Source organism: Dipodomys spectabilis, unplaced genomic scaffold (assembly GCF_019054845.1).
Source record: "Dipodomys spectabilis isolate Male_0828 unplaced genomic scaffold, ASM1905484v1 ptg000069l, whole genome shotgun sequence".
Classification (NCBI taxonomy): Eukaryota; Metazoa; Chordata; class Mammalia; order Rodentia; family Heteromyidae; genus Dipodomys; species Dipodomys spectabilis.
Window position 1 is genome coordinate 7,671,640 of NW_024870746.1, and position 17,432 is coordinate 7,689,071.

Genomic DNA, 17,432 nt, shown 5'->3' on the forward strand with positions numbered 1-17,432 from the left:
TGTGTGTGTGTGTGTGTTTGTACTGGGGTTTGAACTCAGGGCTTCTTGCTCTCAGTTGGCTTTTTTTTTTTTTGCTCATGGTTGATACTCTACCATATGAGGCACAGTTACACTCTGGCTTTTGCTAGTTAATTGGAGATAAGAGTCTCATAGCTAACACAGGTTGGCTTCAAACTGAAATCCTCAGATCTCAAGTCTCCTGAGTAGCTAGAATTACAAGAGTGAGCTACTTGCATCTAGCTTATTTGGCAATGATTTGATGGGGACTCTCACCATTGACTTCAGTGGTAACTGATCTGTATACTTCCCATATCTTTTCAAGCACCCCAAATTCAGAGTCCATTAGACACAATGACCTCATACTTTGCCCTTCTCAGCCCAGCCAATTCTTCTCGCTGCTTATATGTCCTACTTAAAGCCTCACAGTTCCCACAACACTCTGTCTTCTCAAGTGTTTCCTCCTTTTCCCACATTCTACATGGACCAAAGGAATACTAGCTCCTTCCTGTTGCAGCTCGGCCTGTACTCTCCCTCTTTCTGCAGTCTGCCTTTCCTCTCATCTGATTCTCCATGCTCTTTCACCTTAGAAAACAAAATCAGGGGATCATCTTTGTTTTTCCTTGTAGCTTATTGAAAAGCAAGATGAGTAACACTGAAGCCGAGAAGATGTTGATAAGTTTGCTCAAAATATATCACGACCACGCCTCAGAGTCTGACGTCATGGACAAATCTGGCTTGACAAAGATGATGAAAGAGAATTTCCCCACCTTCCTGTTAGTCTGTGTGAGTATAGACCTAATAGGTTGAGCAGGAGTGGGTAGGAGTAAGCATTATTAATGGACATTTGCCTGAGAAAGTCAGCTCACTGAGTGGCACCCATAGGACTGGGCTGGCTAGCATTTCACATGTGTGTCTAGCTCCCTGTGTAGTTACTCTTTGAATGTAAGCTGAACTAGACAGAGGGTTGGAAGACTCAATTTCTTGTATTGTTACTTTATTTTCCTCTCTCCCCCCACCCCCTTTTTCTCAACAGTTCCGAGGCTCAGGGTTTGGACATTGTCCCTGAGTTTTTGTGCTCAAGGATAGTGCTCTACTACTTGAGCCACAGCTCCACTTCCTACTTTTTGGAAGGCCATTGGAGATAAAAAGGCTTATGAAGGCAGGAAAAAACCTCAGCTTCTTGAATAGCTTGGATTACAGGCGTGAGCCACTGGCACTCAGCTGTACTGCAACTTTAATTTTCATATTAGGTTGATAGAAGTAAATGCACACCTACTCATTGAGCCTGAGTAACCTCCTGATGTAACATGGAGCAATAGCACTTGTCCTCCAGGGCTGTTATATGTATTCAAATGAGGCGATGTCTGGCAACATGCATTGTAAAAACAAGGAAGGACAAACTTGCTAACAGTTGTTACTGGGAAGTCAGTGTCTATGATTTGTGGGCCAAGAAAAGGTCTCTGGTTTAAACTAACTCACTCTGAATGCAAGAAAAAAAATTTCTCCTTTAGGGTCACTTCTCTGAATCCTATTGCATTTTTCAGGAAGTTTCTTTTTCATGTGCCTTATGGGAGTAGAAGTAACTCATTAGAAACCAGAGCACTGAGTGACATGAAGTAGAGTTTTAAATTTTTACTCACTGTAGTGTCTAACTTACTATCTAAACAAGTAGCACAGAACTCATTGGCACAAATAATTCAACAGATTGAATCACAGTGGTGATAGTGAAAAGAAGAGGGGCTCCAAAGCTGGTGAATTGTGATGGGAATGATGATTAAATAAAGACAGTTGTGAGCCCTGGGTCTAGGGAGTGTCAAGAGAAAGAATAAACACTGTGCTTTTAAAGGCAGAGCTTACTCCACGAGGTGCAGAAGTCCTGTCTCTGCTCTCGTTGGAGCCAATTGCCAATTAAAAATACCAAGCGCAAGCTCTAATGCATCATGGCCATTGCAGCCTAACCCTCCTCCAACCCTCACTCCATTCCTGCTTCTCTTATACCTTTGCTTCCCCTCTTTTTCCCTCTTTGTCCAAGCCCAGGCTTTAATCAACTTTTCTTTTGTGTGATATCTTCTCCTCACAGGAGAAAGAAAATCCAGATTTCCTGGAAAAGTTCTTTAAGCAGGAGGACACAGATGGTGACCAGAAGATCAACTTTCCTGAGTTTATGTCCATTGTTGCTGCAGTCACCACAGAGTTCCACAATCAGTCCCATGAGCAGAAACCCTAACCTGTGGGTTAGAAATAGCCCTGCCCAGACCAGCTCAGCCCACTTCAGAGGTCTCCACAGAGGTCTGGGATTAGTGGACCCCAAGAACCAATAAACTCCATTACTCTGGTTGCTGCTATTATTTGCCTCTTTCTCTTTGGTCATGGATGTTGTCAACACAGACGTTTCTTTTTATTTTTGTACACTTCGAATGAATTTCATGATATTTTTATACATGTGCATAATGCTTGAGACTGTCATCATGTTCATCCCACTGATACCCTGTGGGATTCCTGGGCTCTTTTTCTCCAGCAAATAAAAGAATTATGAGATAGGGGAAGTGAGAGAAGAGGCAAAATTTATTTGAAAGCAAGAGTAAGATGCCAGGGGAAACTGAGGAAATCTTCTTAGTTATTGATGGTTGGTATAAGCCCCAGCTCAGGCTCCTGAACTAGGAGGGTTGCCTATGCCATAGGAAGTCTTACCTACCTGCTTCCCAGGCAAAGAGGAGAAAGAAGTAGAAAGTTAGACTTCTCATTGTAAGAGAGTAAGAAGTGGGGATTGGAAATGGGTAGCCCATGGTAGTTTTGTGTGGTCCCTCTTTTATAGTCCTTTTTGGCAAATCTCAACTGCTTTGACATCTGTGTGGGTCTGTAGTGTGCTAGGTCTGCACACACACAAAAACAGAGTCTTGCTATGTAGGTTAGGCTGGCCTCAAACTTGAGATTGTCCTGTATCAGCTTCCTGAGTGCTGGGATTAGAGGCATGCACCTCATGATGTCTTAGTCCAGACTCGCAATGTAAGATTCTATCTGAGAAGTAATTGAAGCATCAAAGGGGGCTTGTGGTTGGCTCAGATGGTAAAGCTCCTGCTCAGCAAGTGCAACAAAAATGGAAAAATATAGTAAAATATTACAACATTTAAATAGAGAAAATGATGCTATGAAACCAAATACTTCATGAGAAAAAGAGTTAACTTTTTTAAACTTTTATTATAAAGTTTAATTTTTTTTTTTTGTCTGTTGTGAGGCTTGAACTCTGGGCCTGGGCACTGTCCCTGAGCTCTTCAGCTCAAGGCTAGTGCTCTACTACTTGAGCCACAGCACCACTTCCAGTTTTCTGAGTGGTTTATTGGAGATAAGAGTCTCACAGCCTTTCCTGCCCAGCCTGGCTTTGAACCGTGATACTCAGATCTCAGCCTTCTGAGTAGCTAGGATTACAGGCGTGAGCCACTGGAGCCCAGCTTAAATTTTTTTTATTGCTATTAATTATCGCTATTGATATACAAAGGGGTATTATATAACTATATATATATATAGTTATATAATTCAGGTAAAGAGTGCATTTCTTTTTGGATAGTGTCACCCCTTCCCTCATTTTCTCCAGTTTTTCCTCCTGTCCCCATCCTCAAGTTGTAAAGTCCATTTTCAACATAGTGTCTAGTGAGTACCATGCTGCATTTGTTCTCCCTTTGTTCCTTCAATTCTGTGTCCCACCTTACTCTTCCAAAGATGGATAAGCATACGAGACAAAATAGAAAACAAAAAAATCAACAAAGAAAAACCCTGTTGCTTTCATTTCCTGGAGTTCATTTCCATAAATGTTATTTCATGTGATTAGAAGTACATAGGCATTGTGCCTTTGTGTTCCTCTCCTAAGAGTATCCTCATCTGGCCTTACTGTATGTGAATGTCTAGGAAACTCAGAGTTTTAATATGAAATTGAGAATACTTGTTTCTCTGTGAGAATTCAGTCCAATAACATTGAGGACAAAGAAAGGAAAGCCTTGAAATGTATCTTGTGTTGGTTGGAACATTTGTAAAATGGAAGTGGTGGTGCAGCTCAAGGGTAGAGTGCCATCCTTGAGTAAAAAGGCCAAGCACGAGCATGAGGCTCTGAGTTCCAGCCCCAGTGCCAGCACAAAAAACAAAAACAAAAACAAAATAACACTTGTAAAATGAAAACAACAATGAGATTTCATCTTGCATTTAGTTGAATACACATCTTGTCTATGTCCCATAAGTCCTTTGCTTTCTTTTTTTCTTTTTCCTTTTTTTTGGGTCCTGTCATGGGCCTGAACTTTGGGCCTGGGCACTATCCCTCAGCTCTTCAGCTCAAGGCTAGTGCTCTACCACTTGAGCTACAGCGCCACTTCCGACTTTTTTTTCCTGCTAATGTGGTGCTGAGGAATCGAACCCAGGGCCTCTGGTATGCAAGGCAAGAGCTCTACCACTGAGCCACCTTCCAGCCCCCATAAGTTCTTTTCATGGGCAAGAATGCTAAAGAAGTTGTCTCACAGATCCATAGGGGTTATGTGTGAAAATGCTTGTCATATGTGTTTGTGGCAACAAGGGACTGGAAACAATTAGCATGCCTTTATTATTTTTCACCCTGTTCCTTTTGTTACCTTTTCTACCTGTGAAATTGAGTTCATCCTTTAGAACCCCACTCAAAAGCTACTTGCAAAGCCAGGCACTGGTGGTTCACACTTGTAATCCTAACTACTCAGGAGGCTGATATCTGAGGATCCTGGTTCAAAGCCAGCCCGGGCAGGAAAGGCTGTGAGACTCTTATCTCCAATAAACCACTCAGAAGACCAGCAGTGGTGCTGTGGCTCAAATGGTAGAACACTCACCTTGAGCTGAAGAGCTGAGGTGCAGCACCCAGGCCCAGAGTTCAAGCCCCATGACCGACCAAAAAAAAAAATCTACCTGCAGGCTGGGTACTGGTGTCTCATGCCTATAATCCTAGCTACTCAGGAGGCTGAGATCTGAGGATCATGGTTCAAAGCCAGCTTGGGAAGGAAAGTCTGGGAGACTCTTATCTCCAATAAACCACTCAGAAAGCCGAAATTGGCACTGTGGCTTAAGTGATAGAGTGCTAGCCTTGAGCTGAAGAGCTGAGGGACAGTGCCCAGAGTTCAAGTCCCACAATCGACAAAAAAAAAAAAAAAAAAAAAAAAAGCTACCTGCATATAGAGAAAAACTAGATAGTATTCCCATAGAGAAGGTTGAAGGAACATGGGTCAGGAGAATCAATCAGGTCACAGTGAATTCAGCACCATGGACAGCAACACTCTGGTTCTGTTTGCTCATTGTACTGAAGTCAGGAATCCTTGGAAGGTTTTAGATACCCAGACTCTTTCTACTCATTGCTTGTAAGCAATTAACTTGACTCTAAAACTTGTACTTTTAAAACTTGTGCTTCTGAAACTTGCACCTGTAGAATATCCTTCCCTGATTTAAAACAACATATTGGGGCTGGGGCAGAGTGTTTGTCTAACAAGCTTGAAGTCCCTGAGTTCAATCCCCAGCATGGAAACAGACACACACAGACACACACACTCTTTTTTTTTCAAATGCTGAAATGAATTCAAGTTTCTATTTGGTGACTGTCTGGAACTTTAGCTGTCATGTGACTTTTGGGTTTCTTCTCTCTTTATATCAGACCTCTTTTGTTAGTCACCCCACTGGTTGCCATCTCGATTACACTTGACATCTTGCTATAACACAAGCAGCAATAGCTCATGATAAAAGAATATTGACTAGGAAATGCATGCTGGACTGGTGGTGCCTGCCCTTATAAAGATCACCTATGTGAGAGGACATGGGTATATAAGCAGAAAATTCTAAGAGCTGATGGGTGAACCTTAATCCTAGGCAGAAGGATGAATAAGGCTAGCTCTTTTGTTTATCTATTTTATACTAATTTATATATTTTATGTTATTGCCTGCTGAAGGGAGCATGGTAAGGTTAGGCATGAGGGAGAAGAGCAAAGAGAGAACAAGCCCACTTATGATCTTGCTGCTGATAGAGGTTAACAATGGAATTGGAAGTTTAGTGGCCTCATCTTGTTCAGGACTTGAGTTATGAGGGAAATTTAGTGGTTTGCATCATTCTTTTGACCTGGCTTCATATTGTGGGAACTTCTATATATTCTCCTGCTAGGCTCGGGCCTGGAAGTATGTATTTCGGATCGCTGTTTGTACTGAATAATACTGACCAGGATTTGCACAAAGATATATATTTAACATGTGAATTTTTTTGCTAGTTCTGGGGCTTGAACTCAGGACCAGGGTACTGTTCCTGAGCTTCTTTTGCTCAAGTCTACAACTCTACCTCTTGAGCCATAGTGCCACTTTCAGCTTTTTCTGTTTATGTGGTACTGAGAAATTGAACCCAGGGCTTCATGTATGCTAGGCAAACACTCTATGACTGAGCCACCTTCCCAGCCCTGAAACATTTTTTTTTGTTTGTCATGGGGCCTGAACTCTGGGCTTAAGTGCTGTCCCTCAGCTCTTCAAGGTTAGCACTCTACCACTTGAGCTATAGCTCCACTTCTGGCTTTTTTCTGCTTATGTGGTGCTAAGGAATCAAACCCAGGGCCTCAAGCATGCAAGGCAAGCATTCTACCTCTGAGCCACCTTCTCAGGCCCATGCCCTGAAGCTTTTAAAAAAGGTATTTCTGTATCCAAACTATAACAAGCAGGAAAGGACTGTGACCAGGTGGGTGCATAGAAGTGATGCAGACAGATGAGGTCAGCCTCGTGGAGGGGATGCTAATAGCAGCTGCTAGGGACGTGGTCTGGAACCAGCACTAGAGATCAGTTAAACGTTTGCTCTAGAGATGAGATCCGTGCTGACTCCTTGGCATGACGCCCATGGGGGAAGTCCACATTTCCGGGCAGTGTCAGTACTTTGCTAAGGCAGCACTGTGTCCTGCTTTTACTGCATCTCCTGCCTCTGGCACAGAGCCTGGTCTGGAATAGACCATTGTTCAGTGGTCTACTGTTCAGTGACCTGGCAGACAGAGGGGCTGCAGTTTATGACCCTTAGGATGAGCTCACTTTCTTCATTTCCCTTACTGTTGTCTTTTTACTTGGGTCCTGTCGGTTGTCTGCGTTCCCAGACTATATTGAGTTCTCAAAACCCAGAACTTTCATGAGCACTTGAGTGTCTCAGACGCTCACTCTTTGGCACGGTGGATTTGCTCAGCATCATGGCACCTCTCACTTCCACAGGGTCACTCACCTAGGACATGCACACCAGCCCATAGCACAGGGACAAAGATACTGCCCAGAGCCCAGGCCACAGGGCAAGAGCATCAGCCTTCAGGGACTTAGTGAACCTCCCAACAGCAGTAATAAGGTCACAGCCCCTACAATGAGCCTGAATATCCTCTAGTTAAAACCTACTTAAGTTGTATCAGTTTTTTCCTATGAGTTGGAGGAATAGCTGGGGCCCTGGAGGGGGCACAGGGAGAGAGACATTGACTCTTTTTCAGTGTAGTGTCTGAATAACATGGGTCCATGCTTTGACCAAGATTTTCTTTGCTTCCCCTTGGCAGGAGACTTGTACTGGCGAATGTCCTGTTGGGTGTTAAGAACAGAGGTGGACAGAGTCTTGTGAGAGAAGAGGTTCAGTATTTTTGGAGGCCACAGTGAGGGACACTGTTGGCTCATTCCTTCTTCTCCATCTCTTCCCTGTTAGGGAGATGCTTGAATGAATTGACAGCATAGATTACCAAAGAGAAAAAGACAATGAGGCAAGTATTTGGTGAAAAGAGACACTGTATTGTTTCTTATGGTCTCTGAAGGCTCCTGGCTGGGTGTAGATCACTGGCTCCTTCTGGAACTGGGTGCTGCTCCCTGACTCTGTCTGTAGATGTCTATGGCCATGTTACCCAGAATGGACAGTAACTGAGCAATGTCCTTGTTCATGTCTTTTTTCTCAGGGTCATGGGCCCAGAAGTCCATGCCCTTTTGTTCCTGTAAAGAGAAAAATGTACGTACAAGGAACAGTCAGTCCTGAAGACAAGTCATTCACTGTGTAGTTCATGGTCTACATAGATCATAGAGGAGGACATAGAACCAGCACCTTTGGTTGCAGGGCTGTGGATGGTGGGGGTGTGCACAGAGGTACTTGGAAAAATGGTGGGGGACACTAGTCCCTGGAGCTTTTGAGGGAGATCCTTTGCCCTAAAAATGGGCTTGAAAGATGTGACACACAGGCAGCAGGATCTGACCAGAGGTTTCTAGTGAATGACTTGGGTGAAGATCTTCAGCCCTTTCCTCTTCTGATCCTAGCCTCTGTGGGAACTCTTAGCTTAAACCTACCTCATGACCTAACATCTTGTTTTTTTTTTCCCCTCCATTCCCTAACCTTCCTGTTCTTTTCTCTTATTCTAACAAAACTTCTCTGTTTTGGGTTCCCTGTTTGTGGTACTTAGGGACACTATCTTTTTTGTTTCAAGTTTACTAATGAGCTTTGTCAATTGTAAAGGGGGGTGTTAATTGAGAATATTTCTATTGCTTTATCACAAAATCAGAAATACTGATTTAGCAGCTTCAAGCTCAGGGACCCTTAGCTGGGCATGAGTGGTTCATGCCTATATTCTATCTACTCGGGGTTGAGATCTGAGGCTCATAGTTTGAATATATTCCAGATAGAACAGTCCATGAGAATCTTAGCTCCAATTAACCACAAAAAAGCTGGAAGTGGAGCTGTGGCTCAAGTAGTAGAATGTTAGCCTTGAGTAAAAAGCTCAGGGACAGTGGCCAGGCTCTGAGTTCAGGCTCCAATACTGGCGCGCGCTCGCACGCACACACACAACACACACACACACACACACAACACATATACACACGCACACACACAGGAGTCTGGGCCTACACCTATGAGGTTCTGTTCATTTCATGACAGCTGGGAAGGGACTTGTCATTGACCTCACGTAATCTTTATTGACCACCTGATACCAACCCTTCACATCCATATGTAACTTTCTCATTTCTATTATTTTTCACCTATATCCTCTCTTTACATCTCTATATAAACACCAAAAATGAAGTACTATCACTCCCTTTTGCAGATGAGAAAATGGAGACCTGAAGAACAAAGATAACTTGTCCAAGGTCACAGAAAAAAGGGCATCATCAGCCAAGCTCAACCTCTATTCATGTAGGTTTTGAGGAAGTTGGGGAAATTCTCCTTCATCATCTTCATCATGCTTGACTTGCTGATCACGTGATCCTGGTCTGTGTGTTTCTCCTTCATCATCTTCATCATGCCTGACTTGCTAATCATGTGATCCTGGTCTGTGTGTTTCTGAAACATGCTCACCGAATCAATCATGGGCTAGAGTGTTGCTCATGTTTGCTTTCAAAAAGCTGCAGGAAAGAACAGATCTGTGTGTCCCCCCCCTCCTCGCTCTCCCCACCCCACAGTCACAGGTGGGTGAGGGTACAGGGCTGAGATGAGGGGGGCTAACTTGGAACAAAAAGACTTCTGGTTTTCTTCTCAGTGTGATAGAATACATTCCTCAAAATGGAAAAGAGAAGACTATGTTTCAGACCTGGGCCAACCAGGATTGATGAGGACAAGCAGGAAGAGCTGGGGTCTACCCATACAAAGGACTGAGATCTGAGATGGGGTTGTGATAAGGCCCAGTCTCCTGAGTCCTTACCTATAGCATTCTCCTCCCTCCTTACCCCGGCAGGCAGCATATATACAGAGAGACAAGCAAGTGCCTACTTACTGGAGCTGAAGAGATGTTTTGGAGGAGGGGAAGAGTGAGATGTATGTTACTGGACCAAGAGAAGCCCTTTTCTATGACCCAGCCTGGGTCAAAGGGGACTGGAAACCCTGGGGCAGCTTAGGCCATCAGCTTCCTGGAGCCCTACTCCACTGTTTGTGTGGAGTGTGCACGTGTAGAAACCTGTGCTTAGCATTTCCAGTAACTTCCTGGGAGACCTTACCTAGAGCCCATCTTTCCTCCCATTGCAATTTGGGGTTGAAGCAGTCAGTTGGATGTGTTGTCACAGGTCAGAGAATGGGGAAGAAAACTGGTTTTCTGGATCCCAAAAGGGTAGAAGTTTGGACCCTGGGAAGAAGAATTTTTTTTTGTATTAATCTACTACAAATTTGTTTTGACGAATGAGCCATTCTAGTCACTGAATCCTGCTGTACCTGCATTCCTCCTGAATTCTCACAACTCAGTTGGGTAGGCAGATGAGAGGTTCAGTGTTAAGCAAATATCCTGTTTACTCAGCTAGTGAACAGCAGAAAGTCCCGGTTAAGATTCTTCCTCCTATCCCTTTTTCTAAGTCTTCTGGGTCACATTATTATTATTATTATTATTATTTTGGTCTGGTCATGGGGCCTGAACTCTGGGCCTGGGCACTGTCCCTCAGCTCTTCAGCTCAAGGCTAGCGCTCTACCACTTGAGCCACAGCACCACTTCTGGCTTTTTTTTTTTCTGCTTATGTGGTGCTGAGGAATCGAACCCAGGGCCTCATGCATGCAAGGCAAGCGCTCTACCACTGAGTTAACTTCCCAGCCATCTGGGTCACCTTAGAGGCTGGGAACTAACTCACTGTCCTGGAGAACAGGAAAGATCACCCCAATGTCATCCTATGGTCAGATTCTCACAGGTCTCACAGGGTGAGGGGCCAGAGTGCATCTTGCTATCTGGATTCACTGGTTCTGTGAGCACAAAGGAATGTGGGCAGGGTGTTGGCCAGTTTCTCCCCAGCTTGGTGATGGGGGCTGCTTATGAATTCTGTTATCCTTCCTCCTTCTCTATGTGAAGTAGCCTGTGTAGGAGTTGTCCTTGGCTTGATATGCCCGTCTGTTGCAGAAGGAATGTGGAGTTGGTGAGGAAGTGGGGGATAAATCACTGAAATGGGCTGCTTTTCTGCTATGCTCTTCTCCAAGTTCCTGGTATGGCACAACAGAGTTCAGGGTTCATTTAGTGAGCAGTCTCTCAGGCACCGTGGGACTTACTGAGCTGTTCTCTTTTGTTCAAATGGAGCTTCCCATTAGCCCCTCAGCTTCCCCTTCCATTAATTTCCATTGTAGCTAGAAGCCTCTGTGACCCACTCTCCCACGTCTCCAGTGGATGGCAATATTAATTAGTGACAAAAGGCAAGAGATGACTTGAATTGCAATTAAAATGGGAATGGCTGAATATACTATTGTATCTATGCTATCAATATTGTGTAATTGGTAGAAATGAAAATGAACTTGAGGACATGTCTTGTTTAAAATTTTTATTCATTTCTTAGTGGTACCAGGGATTGAACTCAGGGTCTTGAACCTGCAAGGCAGATGCTTTACCACCTGAGCCATTCATTTTTTTGTGTGCTGGTTATTTTCATGGTAAGGTCTTCCTCTATGCTCAGGCCAGCCTGGGCCGCTATCCTCCTATTTGTGCTTCTCTGTGTTGCTGGAGATAACAGGTGTGTACCACTGTGTCTAGCCATTGTGCTTCCACATAGCTGGGACAACAATCCATCTCTACCATGCAGAGCCATTGGTCAAGATGGAGTCCCTCAAACTTCTGTGCTTAGGCTGACCTCCAACTACATTCTTATGATCTCTACTTCCCAACTAGCTAGGATTACAGTCTTGAGCCATGGTGCCCAACTTGTTTGATAATTAAAAAATAGGTTTTATTTTGGAGAATATATATACACACACACACATAACAACAACAACCACAACAACCACTCTACCACCCTCACCACAACAACATTAAGCACAAGGTACAGAGATTTCCCCTAGCATGTATAGCCTCTCCCATTACCAACACTCCTCACTGGAGCGATGCCATATTACAATTGATGACACACTGGCACATTGTCACCCCTGAGCCCATAGTTCATATTAAGGTTCACTCTGATGTTGTAATGTGTAATGACCCACTACCCACCACTACAACATGGCATTGTAGTTTCACTGTGCTACAAATCCTCTGTGCTCTGACAATTCGTGTCCACTCTCTCTATAGTTCCTCCCCTCCCTACTGGAATGTGTATAGTTACAATCATGTGGGATGTAGTAGCACTTTTATTTTTTTGTAGATCATGGGGCTTGAACTCTAGGCCTGAGTGCTCTCCCTCAGCTCTTCAGCTCAAGGCTAGCTCTCTACCACTTCAGCCACAACACCACTTCTGGTTTTTTTTCTGGTAGTTTATTGGAGATAAGAATCTCATGACTTTCCTGCCTGGGCTGGCTTTGAACTGCGATCCTCAGAGCTCAGCCTCTTGAGTAGCTAGGATTACAGATGTGAGCCACCAGCGCCCAGCTTTGTAGTAGCACTATTATATCGGGTTCTTTCATTTAACAATATCCATTTGAGTGGTTTTGTATTTCATGGTTTTGTAGCCCACTTAAAAATATATTTTATTGTTATTATTAAGGTACACAGTTATTTTACTTTTTTTTTTTTTGCCAGTCCTGGGGCTTGAACTCAAGGCATGAGCACTGCCCCTGAGCTTCTTTGCTCAAGGCTAGCACTCTACCACTTCAACCACAGTGCCACTTTTGGCTTTTCCTGTTTATGTGGTACTGAGGAATTGAACTCAGGGCTTCATGCATGCTAGCTAGCTCTCTACCACTAAAGCCACATTATCAGCCCATCACTGTCTTTTTAGCACTAATATTATTGTCTGCCTGTACCACAGTTTATTTATTTATGCTTCCACTGAAAGATACCTTGGTTGCTTCCAAGGTTGGGAAATTATGAATAAAGCTTTGTGTTAGTTACTTTTCTCATTGCTGTGACAAAATACTGGGCACAAACAACTTAAAAGAGGGAAGATTTATTTTGGTTCATGGTTTTGGAGCAGAACAGTTCATGGTTATTTGGCTCTGTGTTTCTTGTCCTGTTATGAGACTGAACATCGTAGTGATAGCTGTGTGGTATGGGAGCTTCTTCATCTCATGATGGATAGGAAGCAGAGAATGGACCAGAGATAAATTACCTCCAAGGAATTTCCCCAAGGGACTGGCCTACTTCCTTCAGCAAAATCCTATCTCCTACAGTTTCCATAATATCCCCAAATAGTGGCACCAATGAGGGACCAAGCTCCCAATACACCAGCCTGTGGGGGGGGGGCTTTCACATTCTAATCATAACAAGAGGTTATAAACAAGTTTTACAATTGTTTGGTGTGTGTAAATAACCTTTAGGTGAAGGCTAATGAGTGTGAGTGCTGAATTCCATGGTAACAGTACATTTAGTTTTGTAAGAAACAGCTGCTCTCTTCCAAAGTGGCAATATCACTTTGCATTCACATTGATGGCAAAGAGAGCTCTTGTGGCTCTGTGCCCTTACCAGCATTTGGTGATATCAGAATGTTGATTTGGTCTGTTCCAGTAGGTGTGTAGTGGTATCTTGCTGTTATTTTAATTTGTGTTTCTCTGAGGACATATGATTTGGAACATCCTTTGACATGGTTATTTTCCACTCATATATCTGTTTTTTGATAAAGGTGTTTTTGGTTTTTTTCTTTTTGGTTAGGGTTTTTGGCCCATTTTAAAAATTGGGCCATTCATGTTCTCATTGTTGAATTTTAAGAATATTTAGATTTTAGACAAAGCCTTCCTTTACCTCATACATTTTGGCAAATATTTTCTTCCAGTTTGCGGCCTGACATCTATTTTTTTTTTTTTTTTTGGTCAGTCGTGGGGCTTGGACTCTGGGCCTGGGCACTGTCCCTCAGTTCTTCAGCTCAAGACAAGTGCTCTACCCCTTGAGCCACAGCATCATATCTGGGTCTCTGGTGGTTTATTAGAGATCAGAATCTCACAGACTTTCCTGCCTGAGCTGGCTTTGAACCACCATCCTCAGATCTCAGCCTCCCAAGTAGCTAAGATTACCGTGTGAGCCATCAGTGACTGGCTGGACTTCTTATTTTTTGACAATGTAGTTTATGTATTTTTTGAGTTATGCACAATCACATTTTAAGAAGAAAAAAGAACAAAAGGAAAGCAACACAAAAGGAATCAAGTATAGCCGGGCACTGGTGGCTCACGCCTGTAATCCTAGCTACTCAGGAGGCTGAGATCTGAAGATCATGGTTCAAAGCCAACCCCAGGCAGGAAAGACAGTGAGACTCTTATCTCCAATAAACCACTCAGAAAACCAGAAGTGGCGCAGTGGTTCAAGTGGTAGAGCGCTAGCCTTGAGCTGAAGAGCTGAGGGACAGTGTTCAGGCCCAGAGTTCAAGCCCCATGACCAACAAAAAGAAAAAAGAAAAAAGAGAAAAGAAAAAGGGAATCATGTATAATAATATTAATGTTATTAATATTAATGACATGGAATAGAATCCAAAGGAAAGGGCTTAAATGGAAAAGAAAGGCGGTTCTATGTATAGTGTACAAATCACTCAGATATACAGTAGTCCCCAGCAGACACAAATGCATAAAATGAATGACTGTGACTTTGTTCCAGTGTAAATATATTTGATGTGAAGACCTGACATGGCTGACTTCTGATAGCAAACCTTGGGAAAACATAGTTAAATTTAATTGTTAAAAGCATGCATAATGTTGTACCCAACCACAGAAAAGACATATGACATGTGCATCCAGGGAAACTGATCATTTGTTTTTGCTAGAAACAAAACCTTGGCAACTAAGCTACTCCCTAATAGGACCAAGTCTGCAGTACACATCTGAGCCCTTTGAAGGCTCCATCCATGTCGTGTCTAAATAAAACACTTGCCACTTTCTACCACCACACCACACATCCCCTCCCACTGCTGATCCATGGGGTGTTCATAACAGGTTAGCAATGAATCTGCTGGGTGGATATCTTCACTGCTTCTATCTTCTTGCCTTGATGCTTCAGCTTCCCAATCTGAGGTGGAGAGGACACAGTTTGATGGTGAAAGAGGAGAACAAATAGTTTGTTCTTATTTCCATGCATTTATTCATTTGTTTATATTTTGAGAATCAACTTCATTCTGGGTATGTGAGAGGGTGTGTGTGGCAGAGATGAAGTGGGTATAAATGGTGTTTTGGGCAGTGGAGAGGCAGGAAGGGATGCTAGAAAGCCCTAGCCTCTTGCAGTTTAGCAGTCATTTCCCCTGTGGAGCCAGCTCCAGGCAGAGCTCTTATTCCCCACGCTCCTGGTGACAGTCTTGGTCACACACATGGCTTGTCACAGTCTCTCCATAAACACAGAGAGATCCAGAAGTGAAGTATCCTCAGAATGGTTTAGGGATGGGAATTCTGAGGAGGTAGACATCACTTTTTGGGTAGAGGCTACAGAGAAGGCTTTTGTTGGGTGCAATTTGGCCAGGCCATGGGGCTGGAACACAGGGAAGCAGTGGTAAGAAGACACAGTGGAGCGAAACTGTGGGGGTAGATTAAGGACTGTCTATGCATGTGCAAATAACATGGTGAAACCTTTGAACTATTTGCATACACTAAAAAAAGAGTGATAGGAATGTAAAACTGATCTTATCTAGGGCAAGGTATTAGTTGGAGGGGAAAGGTCAGTAGAGGGGGTGAAGGAGGGTGAATATAGTCAAATACTTTATGTACATGTGTGAATATGGAACAATGAAGTTTATTGAAATTGGTCTGGAAAGGGGAATGAAGGAGGAGAGTGTTGGATTCAGTGAGTCTATTTAAGGTACATTGTATTCATGCATGGATAGATTGAAATGAAACCTTGTACAAATAAATGATGCTAATACAAATGTAGGACAAGTCAGGCACTGGCTCATGCCTGTAATCCTAGCTGCTCAGGAGGCTGAGATCTGTGGATTGCAGTTCAAAGTCAGCCCTGACAGGAAAGCCTCTGAGACTCCTATCTCCCATAAATCCCCCAGGAAACTAGAAGTGGTGGTTTGAAGCCAGCCAGGACAGGAAAGTCTGTGAGACTTATCTCCAATTAACCATAGAAAAAGCCGAAGTGGTGCTATTGTTCAAGTGGTAGAGTGCTCGCCTTGAGCAAAAGGAGCTCAGGAACAGCACCTTGGCCCAGAGTTCAAGTCCCAGAACTGTGAAAAAGGAGAAGAAAGAAGGAAGAGAAGAAGGAGGAGGAGGAGGAGGAGGAGGAGGAAGAGGAAGAAGGAGAAGGAGAAGAAGGAGAAAAAGGAGAAGAAGGAGAAGAAGGAGAAGAAGGAGAAGAAGGAGAAGAAGGAGAAGAAGAAGAAGAAGAAGAAGAAGAAGAAGAAGAAGAAGAAGAAGAAGAAGAAGAAGAAGAAGAAGAAGAAGAAGAAGAAGAAGAGAAAGAAGATGATGACAACCTGTTTGGTTAGATGAAAAGGTGGTTGCTGGGGTGTGGCTAGATGTAATTTCATGTCAGTGGAAGCAGCTTCTGGGGCAAGTGCAGTCAGTGGAACCACGAAGAGACTCTCTTAACTCGATATCTCCAGTTGTGTAGAACTTCTGAGACACAATTCGTCCTGCAAGAATGAGCACCCCCAGTGCCAGCACCAGTTCAAAATTATACTGTAGAGTGTTGGATCCACTGATCACGATGAACAGAGAAACCTCCGAGCCCGGAGCCTGCACAAAGATCCCCTCCCTGCACAAAGATCCCCACCCCTCACTCTCCGAGCACAGGAGCTCCATCCCGCCGAACCCACTCGGCCTCACGGCAGGAACCCCAGAACTACACGGGCCAGAGCAGAAGACCTGCTGATCCGGAGAGCGCAAATAGAGACAAGCCCCAGTGCTCAGAACCTGCACGGAGACCTCTCCCCCACCCCTTGGCCAGAAGCTGGAGGCCCATCCTGTGGTGCAGACCTGAACAACATCAACAGAGGCAGAGACAGAGGAGAAACACAGTCACCACCGCCTGGCCCACAACTATTTCAACTGGCAAAAAAAAAAAAAAAAAAATCAGGAGCCCATAGCAGACTCCAGCAATTGGGAGAGTACATCCACAGTTCGATCTCGCCAAGAGCACCTGTAGGAGAAAACAGGAGCAATCTAGGTCCCTCAACCCTTCTAAAGGTGGGAACTGCCAGTGATCTACAGCAGAGAGCCAAGAACCCTATGTGGGTCAGACCAGCAGCTGGAGGTCAGCCCCCAACAGAACCGAGACCAGGTACAGACTCTCTCTGCCAGCCCAGAAACAGCAACTAAGCAAAGACAGACACCTATTGACCAAGACAAAATTTCATATTAGTCTCCAATAATCCCTGAATATCCATGTGAAAATCACAGAGAAAAATTACAAGGTTTATCAACACCCAGGATCGCAAGGTATCCCCAAAAGCCAGCAGCCACCCAGGGGAGAGCCCCATTGGGAGCAAAGCATGAATGGAAGACAAAAGCTACATCCAAGAGATGCTGGAGGAAATGACTCAAGAATTAAAGCAGGAGGGACTGGGGGTTTAGCCCAGCGGAAGGGCACCTGCTCTGCGCGGAAGGCCCTGGGTTCGGTCCTCAGCCCTGGAAAAAAAAAAAGAATTAAAGCAGGAAA

The 17,432-nt window shown here is 44.0% G+C and overlaps 1 protein-coding gene across 1 annotated transcript; it reads left to right on the top strand.

Annotated features, from left to right (window-relative positions):
* Positions 1-632: 632 nt before the first annotated feature.
* S100a7 (S100 calcium binding protein A7) lies at positions 633-2,306 on the top strand. The gene is made up of 2 exons (XM_042681292.1): positions 633-783; positions 2,081-2,306. Exons 1-2 carry the CDS (start codon positions 643-645, stop codon positions 2,225-2,227), a joined length of 288 nt encoding a protein of 95 aa, XP_042537226.1. The 5' UTR covers positions 633-642; the 3' UTR covers positions 2,228-2,306.
* Positions 2,307-17,432: the final 15,126 nt, after the last annotated feature.

What these genes read in the sequence shown, in the direction of transcription:
- S100a7 (XM_042681292.1), top strand. Translation starts at nt 643, where the DNA reads ATGAGTAACACTGAAGCCGAGAAGATGTTGATAAGTTTGCTCAAAATA. An exon ending in CCACCTTCCTGTTAGTCTGT is followed by an intron (nt 784 to 2,080) that starts GTGAGTATAGAC and finishes TTCTCCTCACAG; the next exon opens with GAGAAAGAAAATCCAGATTT.